This window comes from Aphelocoma coerulescens, chromosome 2, assembly GCF_041296385.1.
Source record: "Aphelocoma coerulescens isolate FSJ_1873_10779 chromosome 2, UR_Acoe_1.0, whole genome shotgun sequence".
Classification (NCBI taxonomy): Eukaryota; Metazoa; Chordata; class Aves; order Passeriformes; family Corvidae; genus Aphelocoma; species Aphelocoma coerulescens.
In genome coordinates, this window is record NC_091015.1 from 29,452,803 (window position 1) to 29,468,048 (window position 15,246).

General features: G+C 40.5%; 1 protein-coding gene across 1 annotated transcript in view; it reads left to right on the plus strand.

Moving 5' to 3' along the window:
* The window catches only part of LOC138106391 (scinderin), a 49,424-nt gene that overhangs the window by 11,561 nt on the left and 22,617 nt on the right, over positions 1–15,246 (plus strand). Inside the window, exon 4 of the mRNA XM_069006924.1 lies at positions 6,499–6,648. Within this exon, the coding sequence (XP_068863025.1) occupies positions 6,499–6,648 (150 nt within the window). The remainder of the gene's footprint in view (positions 1–6,498; positions 6,649–15,246) is intronic.

Consider the following 15,246-nt stretch of genomic DNA (forward strand, 5'->3'; position numbering starts at 1 on the left):
TATAGTCCCAAAGTCATCAGATGGAGAAAAATAAAATGAAGTCCTTTCCCCCCCACCCCCACCTTCAGTTAAAGTATTCAGAGTATGGATTGTTTTTCTTCATACTCTATGGACTGGAAAATTTCCCCTCACCCCCACTTGCACACAGAAGAGTAGCTGAACCAGAGGTCATCATTTAAGCTCCAGGTGAACTGGACATACATGTATCCACAAGGATTCAGTTAAGTTAGTTTACTTCCTGATGTTGTAGGAAATCCAGATTTTTGCTGCTTGACCTGCTGTTGTTTAGAATTAAGATCATCCTGGTATTAATGCCTTAATCCACTGTGGTATAGCAAGGGCTATTCCTAGTGCATACTAGCAAAACAGGTGGGAGAGGAAAAATGAATGTACTGAGTGCATGACTGTGCTATATCTGACTTATTTTTAGTCTGAAAATTTGTTCCATTTGAGTCAAGTGGGAGACTCCAAAGACTGGTTACAAAGACTCTATTGTAATTTTACTAGGGCCAGGCTCATGGTGGCCTCAGAGGTATTCTGACTGAATGAATTTGAAGTTTGTTTTGGATTATCAAAACTCCACAACTTTGAATGGTTCACTGTATTACAGTTTCAACAAATGTAAAAGGTAGATTTGATAGATATGTGAAATGAGAGGGATTTTTTCTCTGCCTCTATCAAGAATTCAACACTCAAGAAAGAAAAAAATGGAATAACTTAAGGAGAAAAATGCCTTCGGAGGTCTATATTAATCCAGTTGAATCCAAGCATTCTTCTTAATACATATTGTTAGTTCCTAAAAAGCAGCCTGAATGTCAATGAACTGACAGAAAAGAGCTGCATTCTAGCTATTTTTGTTCAGTTATTTTCCCCACCATGTGGACTTTGTTTCCTTGATTTAGCACTTTTCTATACTTAAAAAAAAATTTTTTAAAAAGCTCCACACTCTTGCTTTAGGGCTTCCTGTTTTATTTCCAAAAACTTGGTGTTTGAAATACAAATACCGATGTAATATGCCACTGTTTTACAGATAGTTAAAATTAAAGGCATTAGAAGTATTTCTGTTGTTTGCAGTTCATATATAAACTTTTTCCAAGTTTATTTCTATTTTGTATTGTCATTTCTCCTTTAGACATATTAAGTTTAATTACAGGACTAGATTTTTAACAAAGTAGAGTTTCAGCTAAAAGGAACTCATGCCTTATCAGAGCAGCTGTTCACTAATGACCATGAAGAGTCTCAGCTGAATGCCTTCCAATTATTTTGATAATATCATTATAAGATATTTGTAAAGCTTTGCCAATATTCATGTATGTTCCATCTGCCTCTAGTGTTGCTGGGCTTTTTCCTCTACTTCCTTCAGGAGGTGAGTACTGGGAGTGCTGGCTCTTTTGGGGACCCCTACATCACAGCTGCTCTCCTCCTGACCCACCTTTCCTTACAAGCCTCATCAGCCTTTCTTCTACCTGCTGTAAAACCACTGCAGTGGCATTCTGTGATGTGGTTATTTGCCCAGGCTCTGATCTACTTCTGAACAGCAGCAGCTTAGCCAAAGGGAAAAGAGGAATTAAGGCAATTATAACTTTTACAAACATTCTTTTCTTGCTTTCAGCCCTTTAGTCTGAGTTGTGGGGGTAAAGAGAATGTAGTATGGCATTTCACAGGATTGAGCAGATTTAGCTGAAGAGTTTTCTTGCTTTGAGTCCCTCTGCATTAGAGCTGTACCTCTGCTGCACCAAATGGTGTGGTTTAGAGAAACAAAAGACATCCTGACTGACAGACATTGAGTCAGCATAACTTGCATCATGACAAGATGAAAAGGTACACACTATAGATTTTATCTGTCTCTCAGCTAAGAGTGGTCTTTTTTTTAACTGAGGTGCAATTACATTCTGAGAGAGTGTTCTGGTGTATATGTGGGCAAAGGTGGGCAGGTTTAAGGTGTATCAGGGCCTCCAAAGAAAGAATAGAGGCATACCAGCTTGTGATACTTGGCTTAAATTCTTTCCTTAATGAAAGCTTAAAGTTTATTTCAGTATTTTAAAGTTAATGAGACGAACATTTCACTGTTATTTTCCACCTAAATTGAAGTTTCACCACAAACTTGTTTCAAATTAGAATTTTGAAACCTATTTAATTTATTTAGCTTTTAACTGTCTCTTCATGTAAGAGAATGCAAATCAGCAATTACAGTAGGGGCCTGGAGATTAGTAGGTATTGCAACAGACATATAGGTTTAAAACACTTGCATGTTTAGGACATGTTTAACTAGAGAAAAACTTCTTCATGGATTTAAGCTTCTTGGCTTTTGCTGTTATTGTCCTGGCTATGATCCACAGAAATGACCACAAAAGATCCAGAAAAGAGAGTATATTTTCACTCGCCTCCAGATTAAGGAGGCTGCCAGTTGAATACAGAGGTGGCTATGGTTTAGAAGGGAAAAATTTGTTTTTTATGTCACTTCTGAAATAAGTGATTTTTTTGTTTGTTTTTCCTTCTCTTGCTCTGCATGCCATTTGGGGCTGGAGCAGGAAGCAGGAGGTGTACTTTCACAGTCCCCTTCCATACAGGGAAAAGTGCCAAGGTGCTCTTGCTCAGGGTTACACATGAGCCATGCATAATCATCCTGATGCACAACTTCTGTATAGAAGCTAAATGTTGGGTCATTTTTAATGTGCTGTAGAAGTCTCATGTGACTTGCACAAGGTCACTCTGCAGGCCAGAAGCTATTAGGAGTAAGAGCAGTGAATTCTGACACTGTATGGCTAAAAGACCAAACTGTGTCCCCAAAATGTGCATTTGTGGGGAGACCTTGTTCTGACGACAGTGTGCGTGGCACAGACCCAGCTTGCCTTCCCAACCCCACTCAGGAGCTCTAGGGTGGTCATTGTGAGTATTCATTATAACATTTTCTTGCCCTCAGTTGTTAATTGTCCCACTGTGATCTGATAACTATATTGATAGCAACAGACATTAATATAGGGCATCTCTCTCAGAATTCTCTTTAAGAGGTTTAAAAAAATAAATACTGCTAGTGCAAACTTCTGAAAATAAACTGGGCTTGGCACAGGAATTACTGATGAATGAAGCTCTTTTATTTTGAGAGGAGTGAACACTTGAAGTCTGTTTTCATTTTAATGGAAACATTTTTTGTCAACCTGCCAATTCAAAATAAAGTTAGCAAAGCAAGCCTAAAAATAGTGAAGGTGTAGTACAGCTAGGAAATTGTGAAAGTAGTGAGTGAGCTAAAGCTAAATATCATATTTTGCCCATAGTTGAGCACTTTATATGTCTAAAAAAGAAATACATAATTAATAAAATATGTCCCAAAAGTTAAATGATGTGTTGGACATAGTTAGATAACTAAATGACTGTGTTTCAGGTAAATCCAGATCTAAATATTAGCCTTCTCAAGAAGCGTCTTTAACTTCTAAAAATCTTTTTGTGGCTTTAAATTGTTGAAAAACCCAATCTACCTAGAGGATGAAATGGATAAGTTATCAGGAAGGCAAACTTGTAGATATTCGGCTTCTCTACTGTGAGGCCTCAAAATCAGATACATTGAAAATGAGATTATTATAGTTCAGAAGGGAAAATTAACTAAATCCAAGCTCCTGAAAGCTTCTAGCACTGAATGCTTAAGGTATTTTAGTGATCATAGTAAATATATGACAATATTGTATACTTCAGGACACTTTCATGACTTGTGGCTGCTTGCTTCCTTCTATTGGATTATACAGTACATGAAGTTTAACTTTCAGGCTTTTAATAAAGAATAGTGTCTTTATTCTCTAGTGATAAAAAATAATCAGATTCTTATTTCTCTAGCTTTTACAATATGTGTTTTTTAAATAACCATGTTTTCAGACACTACCTGTTGATTCAAGTGGTGGTTTATGTGGAGAAGAAAACGTGGAACATGGACCCCATGAGGAAAATAATGAAACCTGCAAATTTAAATATCTGAAATCCATTACTGGAGATATTTAAAGATCCTTCTCCTTCCTCAGGCTCATTTGAAACCTAGAGCCTGTGGACTGTAGGAGAGCTCGGTTTAGTCAGACAGGGAGAATAAACTGTGAATGTGGAGTAACTTGGGTGCAGTGGGGCCTTTAGGAGATGCTAGGAAAAGAAAATGTGAATTTATTGTCCAAGAAGTAAAGGTCTTCATAATTTGCAGTGGCAATTTAAGTCTCACAATATCCTTTGCGGTCAGTACAGCAAAAATATTTATTTTGTAGATGCAACTGCTTGTTTGAGGTTCTATCACCAGTTACCAAAAACCAAGAGAAGGCCAATGGGTACAACTGAAGCTGCACTTTTAACCTTTCTGAATGAGCAAGCTCCACCAATTGCTGCATCAACACTGAGATAAGGCAATAGCTGCCTTACCTCTTCCTCTAGTTCTCTATTTTATGACTTCTTTCTCTTCCTTATTGCTTCTATAGGCTATGGGAAATAAAGAATTCCCATTTATTGCTGCTATACTTTGTGACTCCTGTTTCCTCGCATAGCTGCAAATAAGCTCAGTTAGTAGGATGTAGGCCAAGATGAGAATGATGCTAAGGAGTCTGTGTTGTGGAAAGTCTGCATGAATTTGGAAGAAAATGGCTGAAGCTGTGCATGGCAATTACAAATGTATTAAAAAATCTTCTCAGATTGGAATGTTTTACTTTCTACACATTCAGTTCTCTAGGAAATTATTTCCCTAAGTATGAACAGACATTTTGTTTTCCTGGGGAAATGTAGAAAGTTGGATTTAAGATAAGGTTGAGACCTGATGCCAGCAATGTCTCCAGATTCTGGATACTTGGTAAACTGTCAGTATTTAAATCAGAACTTAGAAGCATTTTTTTTTACTTAAGCCTACAGTCAAGTTGTTAAAGGCAAGCTGAAAACCTCACAGCTTTTGTTGCATGACGTGCAAGTTGAAAGGGATACAGTTCTGTGAATCTGTGGTGTAATCCTGAGGAAGCTTAAAACTTTGTGTCTTTGAAGAGATGCTTTTGAGGGGAAGGGAGGTTGGAAGGGCACAGTGAGATCACTGAGATCTCATTGTGGGGTTTTTTTGTGTCCAAACTGGTGAAAAGTAACTGTTGGAAGTTACTAGCACTGTTTTGCATGCAGATGCCATTAATGTTAGCTGTCTTCTAAAAATTTGCATCTGCTAGCAATGAGAAGCTGTGTTTCATCCCTCACTTGTCTCAACCCACCATTCCAAGTACTGTTAAAGACCAACAGTGGTCAGCAGAAAGAGCTTGATTTTTTTTTTTTTTATGGAACAGATTTTCATCTCAAATCTAAGTTTTATACAGTTGTACATACAATATAAAACTAAGCCCCAGTAATTTATTCAGTGATGCGTTTGACTAAAATTTGCATTGCAGATGAACACAAACCAGTTCAACCTTTTTAAAAGTTGAAAATGACTGTATACCTTTATTTCTGTACTATTTAAGCTATTTGATAGAGTCATGTGAAGAATCAAATTACCTTCTTCCAGGAGAAGGTGGTGGAAGCAACCAGCCAAGATGAATAATTTCCTTGTACTGGCTCCTTCCAACCCAGCTTCTAGCATCCCTGCAGCTTATGTTCTGCCTTTTGTTAGTAATTTTCATCAAGACTGAAATCTAAATTCTTCATTCTGAAGTGCTTCAAGTTCTGGATGAATAATGGGATTTGCCAATGGGCGTCCATGGTCTGTGTGGCTGAATCAGGTGACCTGTCTTAGGCTGGTTCTGGTGGCTCTCCTTCCTGAGAGGAGCCTTGGGAACATGCTGCATTCTGCAAAGGGTCAGCAAATAAAAAACTGGATTGAAAGATCTAACTGTACATTTGAGTAACACATACAACCAGGATCTGCCTTGAGATTTTGAAATTAATTTGTTTCTTGACACAGATAAGTACCAGCACTGCTGAAGTACCATAGAAGAGGAGCTGACAGATGTAAAATTTGCAGTAGCAAATTTAGGATTTTCTGGTTCTTTAATTAGCTGAAGCTGTATCTGTAATTGGGATGAAACTAAGTCAAACCAAAACTCCAGCTATTCTGAGCTCAAGTGATCTCCTAGTATGTGGAAGCTAAATTATATTATGTAAATATCTTGCATATTACAGCATCACAGAATGAAATACATTGGAAAAGACCTCTGAGGTCACTGAGTGCAACCTTCAACTGAACACCACCCTGTCAACCAGACCACAGCACTGAGTGCCACATGCAATCTTTTCTTAAACACCTCCAGGGGTGTGAATCCATTTCCAATGTTTATTCACCCTTTCTGTGAAGAAATTTCTCCTAATATCCAACATATATCTCTCCTGGTGCAGTTTGAGACTATGTCATAGATACTGCAAATATCTACCTGACTTCTAGAAAGCATGTCTGAAAGATCTAGATTCACTGATGTTCTGGTGATTTAGATCCAGTAGGATAATTTAATAATTTTGTTGTGTTGAATCCTATTGCTAATGTGTGTGTTCTCTTCATTATTTCAGGAAATCTATCAGTGGTGTGGCTCATCATGCAATAAATACGAGCGGCTGAAGGCTACTCAGGTTGCTGTTGGCATTCGGGACAATGAGCGAAATGGAAGGTCTAAATTAATTACTGTGGAAGAAGGGAGTGAGCCAGACCAGCTCATACAGGTATTGTAATGTGCAAACCAGTTGCTGACATAGCTCTGAATTAAAAGTTTTTGCACCTCAGGAACTAAATTGGATTAGGCTGACACTAGGAATACAGATAAAGGCTATAGTAGGCCAATTTATACCTCTTCCTTCCTTCCTTATCCAAGCAGTGTTAAGTTAATTGGTCATTAGAGTCTGAGATAATGAATCATCTGAGAATACTTTTACAAGAACTAAATGTTTGCTTTATTGAGTTAACTGTACAGTGACTGAATTAACAGCATGCCTCATACCTGAGGCATACTATCTGCTCTGTGTGAGGAATGAGCATCCATCTGGGACAGCACCAAACAAGGAAAGACATAGGATTACTGTGTATAGAAAGTAAGAAATGTAGCAAATTGCATGTTGATGCAGGGGCCAAGCACACTGCTTTGCATACTTCTGCTCCTATTTCAAGATTGTACGCACCTAGCCTCTAGTAACCCCAGTGAGCCCTTTCCTTGTATGTTTAGCAAGTTAAACCATTTACTTAAAACCCCCAGATTTCAGATACCAATGAGCTGATCAAAGTAGAGTGGAAAAAAAATTTCCTAGGCCACATACTAATAAAAACATTGCCACTTGACATTTGTGTCCTAAATTAAGCTTTTTGCATTGGTTCTAAAAAGAAGGAAGAGGGAAGCAGGGTCTCAAAGCAGTCCTTCAATAAAATGGACTATGTACAGCCAAGATATTGTCTTGTGCTCCAGATTAAGTTCAGGAAGTAAAGCCAACGGTTCATGCAGGTGTGCAATTATTTTTTGTGGTGCTTACATTCAGTGTGGCATAACTGGTTACTGCCTGAGCAGTAAAACAGGTGCTGAGCCACCAGCCCATGGCCATGCTGGCTGTGGTGACCCCTTTGGGTGGACTGTCCATATGCTTGCAAAGACCTTTTTTCCTGTGCCTGTGAGTACAGATGTGGCTGTGTACAGAAATAGAGGAGGTGGCACCCAGTGTACTGGATATTTTTGAAGGGGGAAAAAACCCAACCAAACAATCCTCTATCTGGTTTTTTACTTCCTTGTGCAGACTTGTCACACTGGCTCTGATGCGGCACGTATTTTACATGTATAACTCTTTTGGAAAGGGCACAGGTTGACAATTAGGTAGCAACCTCCTGCTCCTGATTTGAATCACAGCATTGGGTTACATCCTGCTGCAGCTGTGTCTGGGTGGCACTGGGACTCTGCCCCTGGCCTCAGCTGCTACTGCCAAGCCCATCCTGTGGGCCTCCACTGGAGGCTCTGCACGGAGTTTCTGATAAGCTCGTGTGTGACTTGGGAGCATTGATCAGAGCAGCTCCCTTTGCTCCTCGTATCTGGCTAAAGTGCAGGTGCAGATAACTTGGACTTCTATGCCACCCCAGCGAGGACACGGGCCAGCTGCAGGCTATCTCCCTGCTGTCCCCCTCCATAGGCCCTGAGGGGCAGGGATACACTGCCCTCACCCCTGCATCTGTTTGCCAGACTTTCATTTCTGTGTAACTGTTGTTTTGTAGCAACGCTGACACATGATTAAGAGTAGGAAAACATGAAGGTTTCATTTGGATACTGTAATGCACTGTTCTGGTATCAGGGAATAAATTCTTTCTTCTCTTGCACAGCAGTGTATGAAGAAGTTTCTGCTTTTCCTTTCAGATTGTGAATATAGAGGCAACAAAAATGGGTAGTTCAATGCAATTAAATTCATTGCTTTTATTGCCACTACCATGGTGAGCCCAGTTTGAGTGAGTGTGTTTGCAGTCAGGGATTACCTTCTAGCCTGCATTGTGCTAGCCCTGCCTTTGGAAATGCTGCTTCCATAACAGGGTCTGCAGCTCAGCTGTGGCCCAGCTCTGAAATGTGCTGCTAATAAGTCATGAGGGTAGTTAACCTCACAAACATGTAAAACCTATTAATCCTTATTCCCGCTCAAATTTTATCCAGTTCCTGGTGCTCTTTGTTTGGATTTCTCCTTCCTCCCACAAAATTGTCTCTTAACTTGTTGTTACACTCTCCCAGGCTAACTGCTGTTGAGCTAAAATTGTGTTTGTTTCTTCCCTCCACATCAGGAAAGGTGGATTTTTGGTATCTCCAGCTTTCTTAGACAGAGGTTTATTTATTTTCTAGGGAAAAGAATTGCATACTTTAAATACTCATTTTGTCATCCAGTATGCCACTGAAATCAGAATGAGAATTCCTAAAATTATCTCCTCTGACAAATGTCAGGAATGATTCCCCTTCCTGCGAGCTAGAAATCTGCTTCCGTATCAGTGGCCAAACTTGCTCATGCAGTTCCAGTAGAAGCTTCAGGCATGGGCTGACATACCCACCACAAGTACCAGCAGAAAAAGCCAGCAGTCATCTGATTCCTGCTCCATAAGCAGAGTTGTGACACCCAACCTGAAAAGCAAGACTTCAGTGGCTACACCTCACCATGGAGGCAAGGCACAGGCTGGCTGAACTGACCCTGCCACACTTCTGTCCTGCCACAGGAGTAGCAGAGGCAGCAGTGCTGTGATGAGGAGTGCTTCCCAGCCAGCCTAGTTTCCTGCTGGGAGCTGTGGTGCCGTGGGTGAGGTGAACTTGTCTGACAAGGGCAGTTACCTGCTCCCAACTACCATTTTTAGCAAGAACTGGGAACTGGCTGCACTGCTTGAATTTGCCCATGGGAGAGAACTGTCTGGGGCTGCTGTAGGACTGGATGAATTGCTGTGACAGACCAGCAAGATACAGCTTGCTCGCCCTGGGAAAGGAGAATTACTAGAAGCTGGGTATGTGAGTAATTTTGACAGCAGCAAGCCACCACAGGCCACTTGGGAACACAGAGTGACCATCCTGTGCTTGCAGTCTGGAAACACAGCATGTCTGGAAAGCTCAGACTTGCAGTGGGTGCACAGAATTTCTCATAAGATACTTCAGGGATCACTAGAAGTCTGACTGTGAAGACAAGGCAGAAGATTTCTGTGCAAGCACATCAAATACATTTATGGATCTGGCTTCACCTCCATGTTTGCATTTTAGGTGAGGTACTGACAGGCAGGTTTAAATAAGCAGTGTTGTATAAGGTTGCTGCCTTGGAAAATTAAAAGATAAACAGACCACCTTGGACAAATTGCTGCCATTGCTGTGACTGGTCAGCAGTCTCAGCAGAACACAATAAAATTCACCAGATGCCAGCTCTGCTCTGATTTTTGTGTGTAAACAGCTGAATGGTTTCCCATTCTGCTGAATCTTAGCCCTGAATGTTTGATTTGTGTTACAGGAATTTTTTCACCTTCATGGGACCAATCCAAAAACAGGTCTTAGCAATGCTTGACAGAGTTTGGTAGCTGTAGAGTGACCATGTTAGGCTTAGAGCTACCTACACTTCTTTTTTTTTTTTTTTTTTCTTTTTTTTCTTTTTTTTTTTTTAAAGCAGGAAGACTAAATGTATGATTTCAAAGATAACCTAAGACCAAAATCCTCTAGTGTCAGTTGCTAGCCCTGTCTGCCCCCTTGGGTCCACTGTGCTGACACTGATACTCATCCTTCTGATTGCTTGCAGTGGTAAGCAGATATCTCACAGCACCTCTTTTGGATACCCAAGAGATCACTGAGGACTGAGAGAGCAGCCAAAGTAATAGGCAGCCATGCTCAGGGTGGGCAATTTTCTAACTCTAGCTGGAATCTCTGCTCTAAGTTTGAAGAGAGAACAAAACTGGAAAAGCTGTATTTTAAAAAAAGTTTACCATAATCCCGTTATTTAATGTTGTGGAGCAGTGGCAAACTGGAGAAACAAGGAACCAGAAACGACTGTATTTGTGAAGATTTCTAGTCAGCCAGCAAGCAGAAGGTGGCGTAACTCTAGAGATGAAGTAGGGGGGAGGGGAAAGTCTTAGTATATTTGTTTTCCTATATTGTTGTAATTTGAAATATTAGACACCCTAGAATATTTTTATATTGATAGTACTTTCTGCCTATATAGACTCATCTGCCTGTGATACATTTCAAGTATGCCGTGGAGGTGTGTCAGGCTGTAGGGTATGAGAGCCAATGGAAAAGTAGGATAGACTGAGTTTTACCTAAACTAAGTGTTGAGCCTGCGTCTGCCCCTTCTAGTTAAACATGTCATATTCAGCTAACACTTGTCAAGATGGCTCTGTTTTCTCTGAGCCTGATTCATAGAACTGCTTTATTGTTCCCCTACAAATTATTCCCTTAAAACTGCAGCTCTTGGTACCACATGATTGCTGTGCATTTTACTGCTGAGACTTTTTGTTGTGGTTTTGTAAAGGTTTGTGATTTTCATGATTGAAAACAATGAAACCTGAGAAATGTGACAGCTGAGGTCCAAAACCACAAGAAAACGAATCATCATGTTAGTATGCATCTTTGGAATCACTCCTCTGCCTTTAAATGTAAAGCTCCACCACATTTATTTACTCAACGTTTGCAGCTGTCGTGTGCTTGGTTTTGTGAGCTTCTAGTGCCCTTACAACAGATGGGTCCAAACCTCTCATAAAATACCTGTGTAAAGATTCAGCTAGTGTAAATACTGAGCAACAGGGGGAACCTCTTCTTCCTTTCTGATAAAGCAGCCTTTCTCCTCCCTGCTTTTTCTTTAAAGCCCCTAAGCAATGCTAATCACGAGAATTCCTGAATGTCATTGTATTCAGTGACGATTGTTTTTGCCTATAGTGTGGATAAATATTACACGTGAATGGTCGGATCGTATGTCAGCCAGTCACACCTTTCTGCCTGAAAAGGGGCTGGCAGCACTATGCAGTGCTAACTCAGCCCTGTGGATAAAATCCCAAGAGCACAGACAATAAAGAGATCCCTTTGCAAATGCAGGTTACAGAGGCTGTTTCTCTAGAGACCCAAATAATGCAAACATAGTGAAAATATGAAGCTCCAGTAATCCTTAAATTAACTGCATAGATATCTGCCCATATGGACAGAAGAGCAGCGTTAAAAACTATTTTTTACAAACTGAAGATAATTTCTAAGGGACCATGGAGCACAGTGAGGTAGCTGGGGAAAAATGAGGCGTGACGTGACGTGAGTGGGTGTGAGAGTGCAAGGAGGTGTTGCTCTGAAGAAGCGGGGCAGGTTCCTGCAGTCTCTGTCCCTGTCACGTGGATCATTACATAAGGCTGGGAGAGCAGCATGTGCCCCACTGGTGAAGGTACTGGTTTGGTACCTGCTCCTTTCCCAGAGCCAGCAAGAGCAGGATATGTCATCACAACTCTGCAAAAGCAAAAACTCCTCTTGCTATTGTCAGCATTAGCATTTCTTCTTGTTCCCTTGCTTTTGGTTGCATTATGAGCTCAAGTCATGCCAAGGGGAGGTTTGTTTGTTTTGTATACAGAGGAGTGGAGGAACAGTGGGAGTCAGGGTGATGCAAGAGGAGGAAGAGGGGTAGCTTCTTAGAATAATATTCTATTCTATCTTTTTGTGGACTAAAAACTCCAGGCATTTGTTAGGGATTAAAGAATTGTTTAATCATGTAGCCTGTACACAGTTTTACTCAAATGCTACCTGCTCATAAACTATGAATTGCATATAACTGGTCCAGCCTGACCTGTTCACCACCAAAAAAATGCCCAATATGAAAAGTAAGGAAGTCCTATCTATGGCTTTGGAAATATGTAAACCAAAGTAATGTCTTTTATTATCTAAATTGAGACAGATAGAAAAAATAGACATTATTCCAGGGAATTTTGTGAAATACTAGAAATGAAGTTCAGTCCCAGGGTAGAGGCAGTATTAAACAGTCACGTACAAAGGAAGATGAATGCATTGAGAGAGGGGTGAGGACACTGGAAGTTGTACCACACCCCAGAGCAAAGACTCAGTAACACAGCACACAGAGAAGTTAACTACATTTTCATGGGAATGCGAAGGGTTAAAAAAGCTAATGCACAGCAAATAGCAGAGCTACTAGCTGTAGTTTCTAGTAGATGCATTGGCTATTCAAATGAACAGATAGCTTTCTCAGGCTGCTATGAAACTACGGGTCAAATTTACCCCTCAGGAAGAGAATGTGTTTCTTCACTGGAGTGATTTTGGATATATGCAGGTAACAGCAAGCATTTGGGTTCTATCATTTTGAGCAGTAAGAGTTTGTTGGATACAGCTCAAAATAGTCCAGGAGAATAAATCTACAGGGGTAAAAAATCCTACACCTGACTGTGCACCTTTCACAGCAGCACCTGTTCAGTCTGAGTAGTGGCAGTTTACCAAACAATCCTGTGTTTAAATGAACTTTATGATGGGATGGGCCCTGAATGTGGATACAAAGTACAAACACCTGCCCGGCAGGGTGCCAGCTTCAAGCTGTCAAAACCAGGAGTCCTGTTTTCTTTACAGCCACTGAGCCTATCTCCTTCATTAAGGACCATCCCTTTTCTTGATGTGAATTTACATATAGATGATTAAATTACACAACTCGTACTGAGAAAAAACATGCATGGCCTGGATTCCAGTACAGCTGAGCATTTGGCCCAGTGTTTTCCCCAGATCCAGACAGAAAATCAGGAGGGGTTTTGCCAGGGAATGGCAGAGGCTGGTAAGGAGGAATCTCCCAAAACAGTGAGAGTTACCCATAATATTCTTCAAGCTGCAGTTTTCAGTCTTGGCTGCCTGAAGCCAGGTACTTAAATGACAGGGAACTGAATAGGAGCTCCAGGTGGCAAACACATTCGAAAGCTGGGCTTCTAATTAAGTCTCTAAATATGAATTTCAATGCCTGCATTAGAAATTTAATTTCAGAAAAGAAAATGTTCAGGTGTATCATACTGCATGGCATGAGCTAAATTCTTTATGAACAGCTCTACTAGCAGATGGTTGAAAATCTAATTTCTTATGCTAGGAAAGTTGCTTCTATACTAGGTATTCTAGTGAATTTCTAAGATCCTAATGATTTTCTGGAAGCGCTTGCAATCAAATTATAGCAGTGTCTCATTTGAGTTCTTGTGAGTGAGAAAACCACTCATCTTTGTTATGTTTCCTTCTTTAGCAGCTGTAGTACTTGCAGGCCTACCACGTAAGTCAATTATAATCTTATAATTACATGTTAGAATATGAATAGAGTTTGTAATGGCTTCTTTCCTTTCTGTGCTATACTATCAAGAAATCTATTGATGAAAAAGTACTATAATTTTCAGTTATTAAATAAGCATAATTAAGAGAAGGCTAAAGACGAGTTGATAGCACTTATCTCCACGTGGGGTTGTTAGTTCTTATTTCAAGGTACTGTCTTGCAGCAGTGGAATTTCATGGAGAAGATCTGAAAGAGTAGATTTTCTTTGCTGTATAAAAAGCTCAGAGATAATTTTTTCCTGGAATCCTGTATCTCCCTAACAGAGATGCATCTTGAAGGTTTTTTTTTTCTTTTTTTTTTGCAGGCCTGTGTCCTCTCAACCCCTTGCAGAGCAACTGGCCTCTGTGTGCAAGGTTGCCTTTGAACTGTCTTAAAGTGGAAGTTCTGTAGTGCAGGAAGGGCTCAGGGAGGAAAAACTATGTAAATTGTTTTGCTGAGTTTTTTAAAAAGAACTCCACAGATTGCTGTTCCATGTCCAGACCATGTAAAACTGGAATAAAAATCCTCTCACATTTGGGCAAGAGTGAAGCACAGCTGTATGGAAGAAAGCATCCCATGTGTTGTGGGATCAGTTCAGTATTTTCACCACCACTGAGCATGTGATGCTGAAGAATTATGTAAATATAATTATTGCAGGTACTGCAGAGCAGGTTGCTGGGGCCATGTCTTCTGCTTACACAACTGCCTAGGACTGATATTGTCTGGCTTTACCTTTAAAAATAAAAGGTAGGTAAGTTAAGATGGATTTAAATACTGCAGTATTGAGTGCTGCAGCTTCTAACTCTGAAGAACTGTAAATCATAGGTGAACATTTTGGCTCCTTTACACAAAATTTTAGGACATGTATGAACTTAAAGACATAAATCTGTTTGTAAAGGGCACCTAAACTAGCAGGAGGAATTATTTTCAAAGAGCTAAGAAGGATATATCTCCTAGACAACCAGGTGAAAGGAACATTCTTGCTCTCTCTTTCTGTCCTGATAAATATTTAGTTTATTTCAAGCATCAGCAGGAGTCATTGGAGAAAATCCATCAAAATATTCTCTGAACTGGTTTCTTAAACATGAGAGTCCAATCTGTGCTCTGTCTTGGACTGAATAGTTTGATGTCATACCACAGTGGATCCCCTGGCATACCTGGTCTATTTGCTGTATGGGACTGGAAATGCTGAGCTTGTGAATAGTCAGAGTTGCACTGCAAAAGTATTCCAATGCCTTCAGGTAGATTCTTCTACCTTCCTGTCTCATGGATTAAGTGCTGAAACACCTTGCTGCAGCTCCTCTGCTCACCCTGATGCTGCTGTGTATCATGGCTGCCTGCTGCTCTTCTTAACTGCTGTGCATCCCCTGGGAACACTGATTTTCTAGCAGGGTCTCTGGCTGCCAATCGTGGGCTGCTGCCTCCAGCTCAAGTTTCATGGAGTGTTTGCCATGCTCCTCTTTTTACTCCCGTATTGGCATGGTCCAGCCTGCCACAGCCTTGGGACCAGCTGCAAACCTGGAGGCA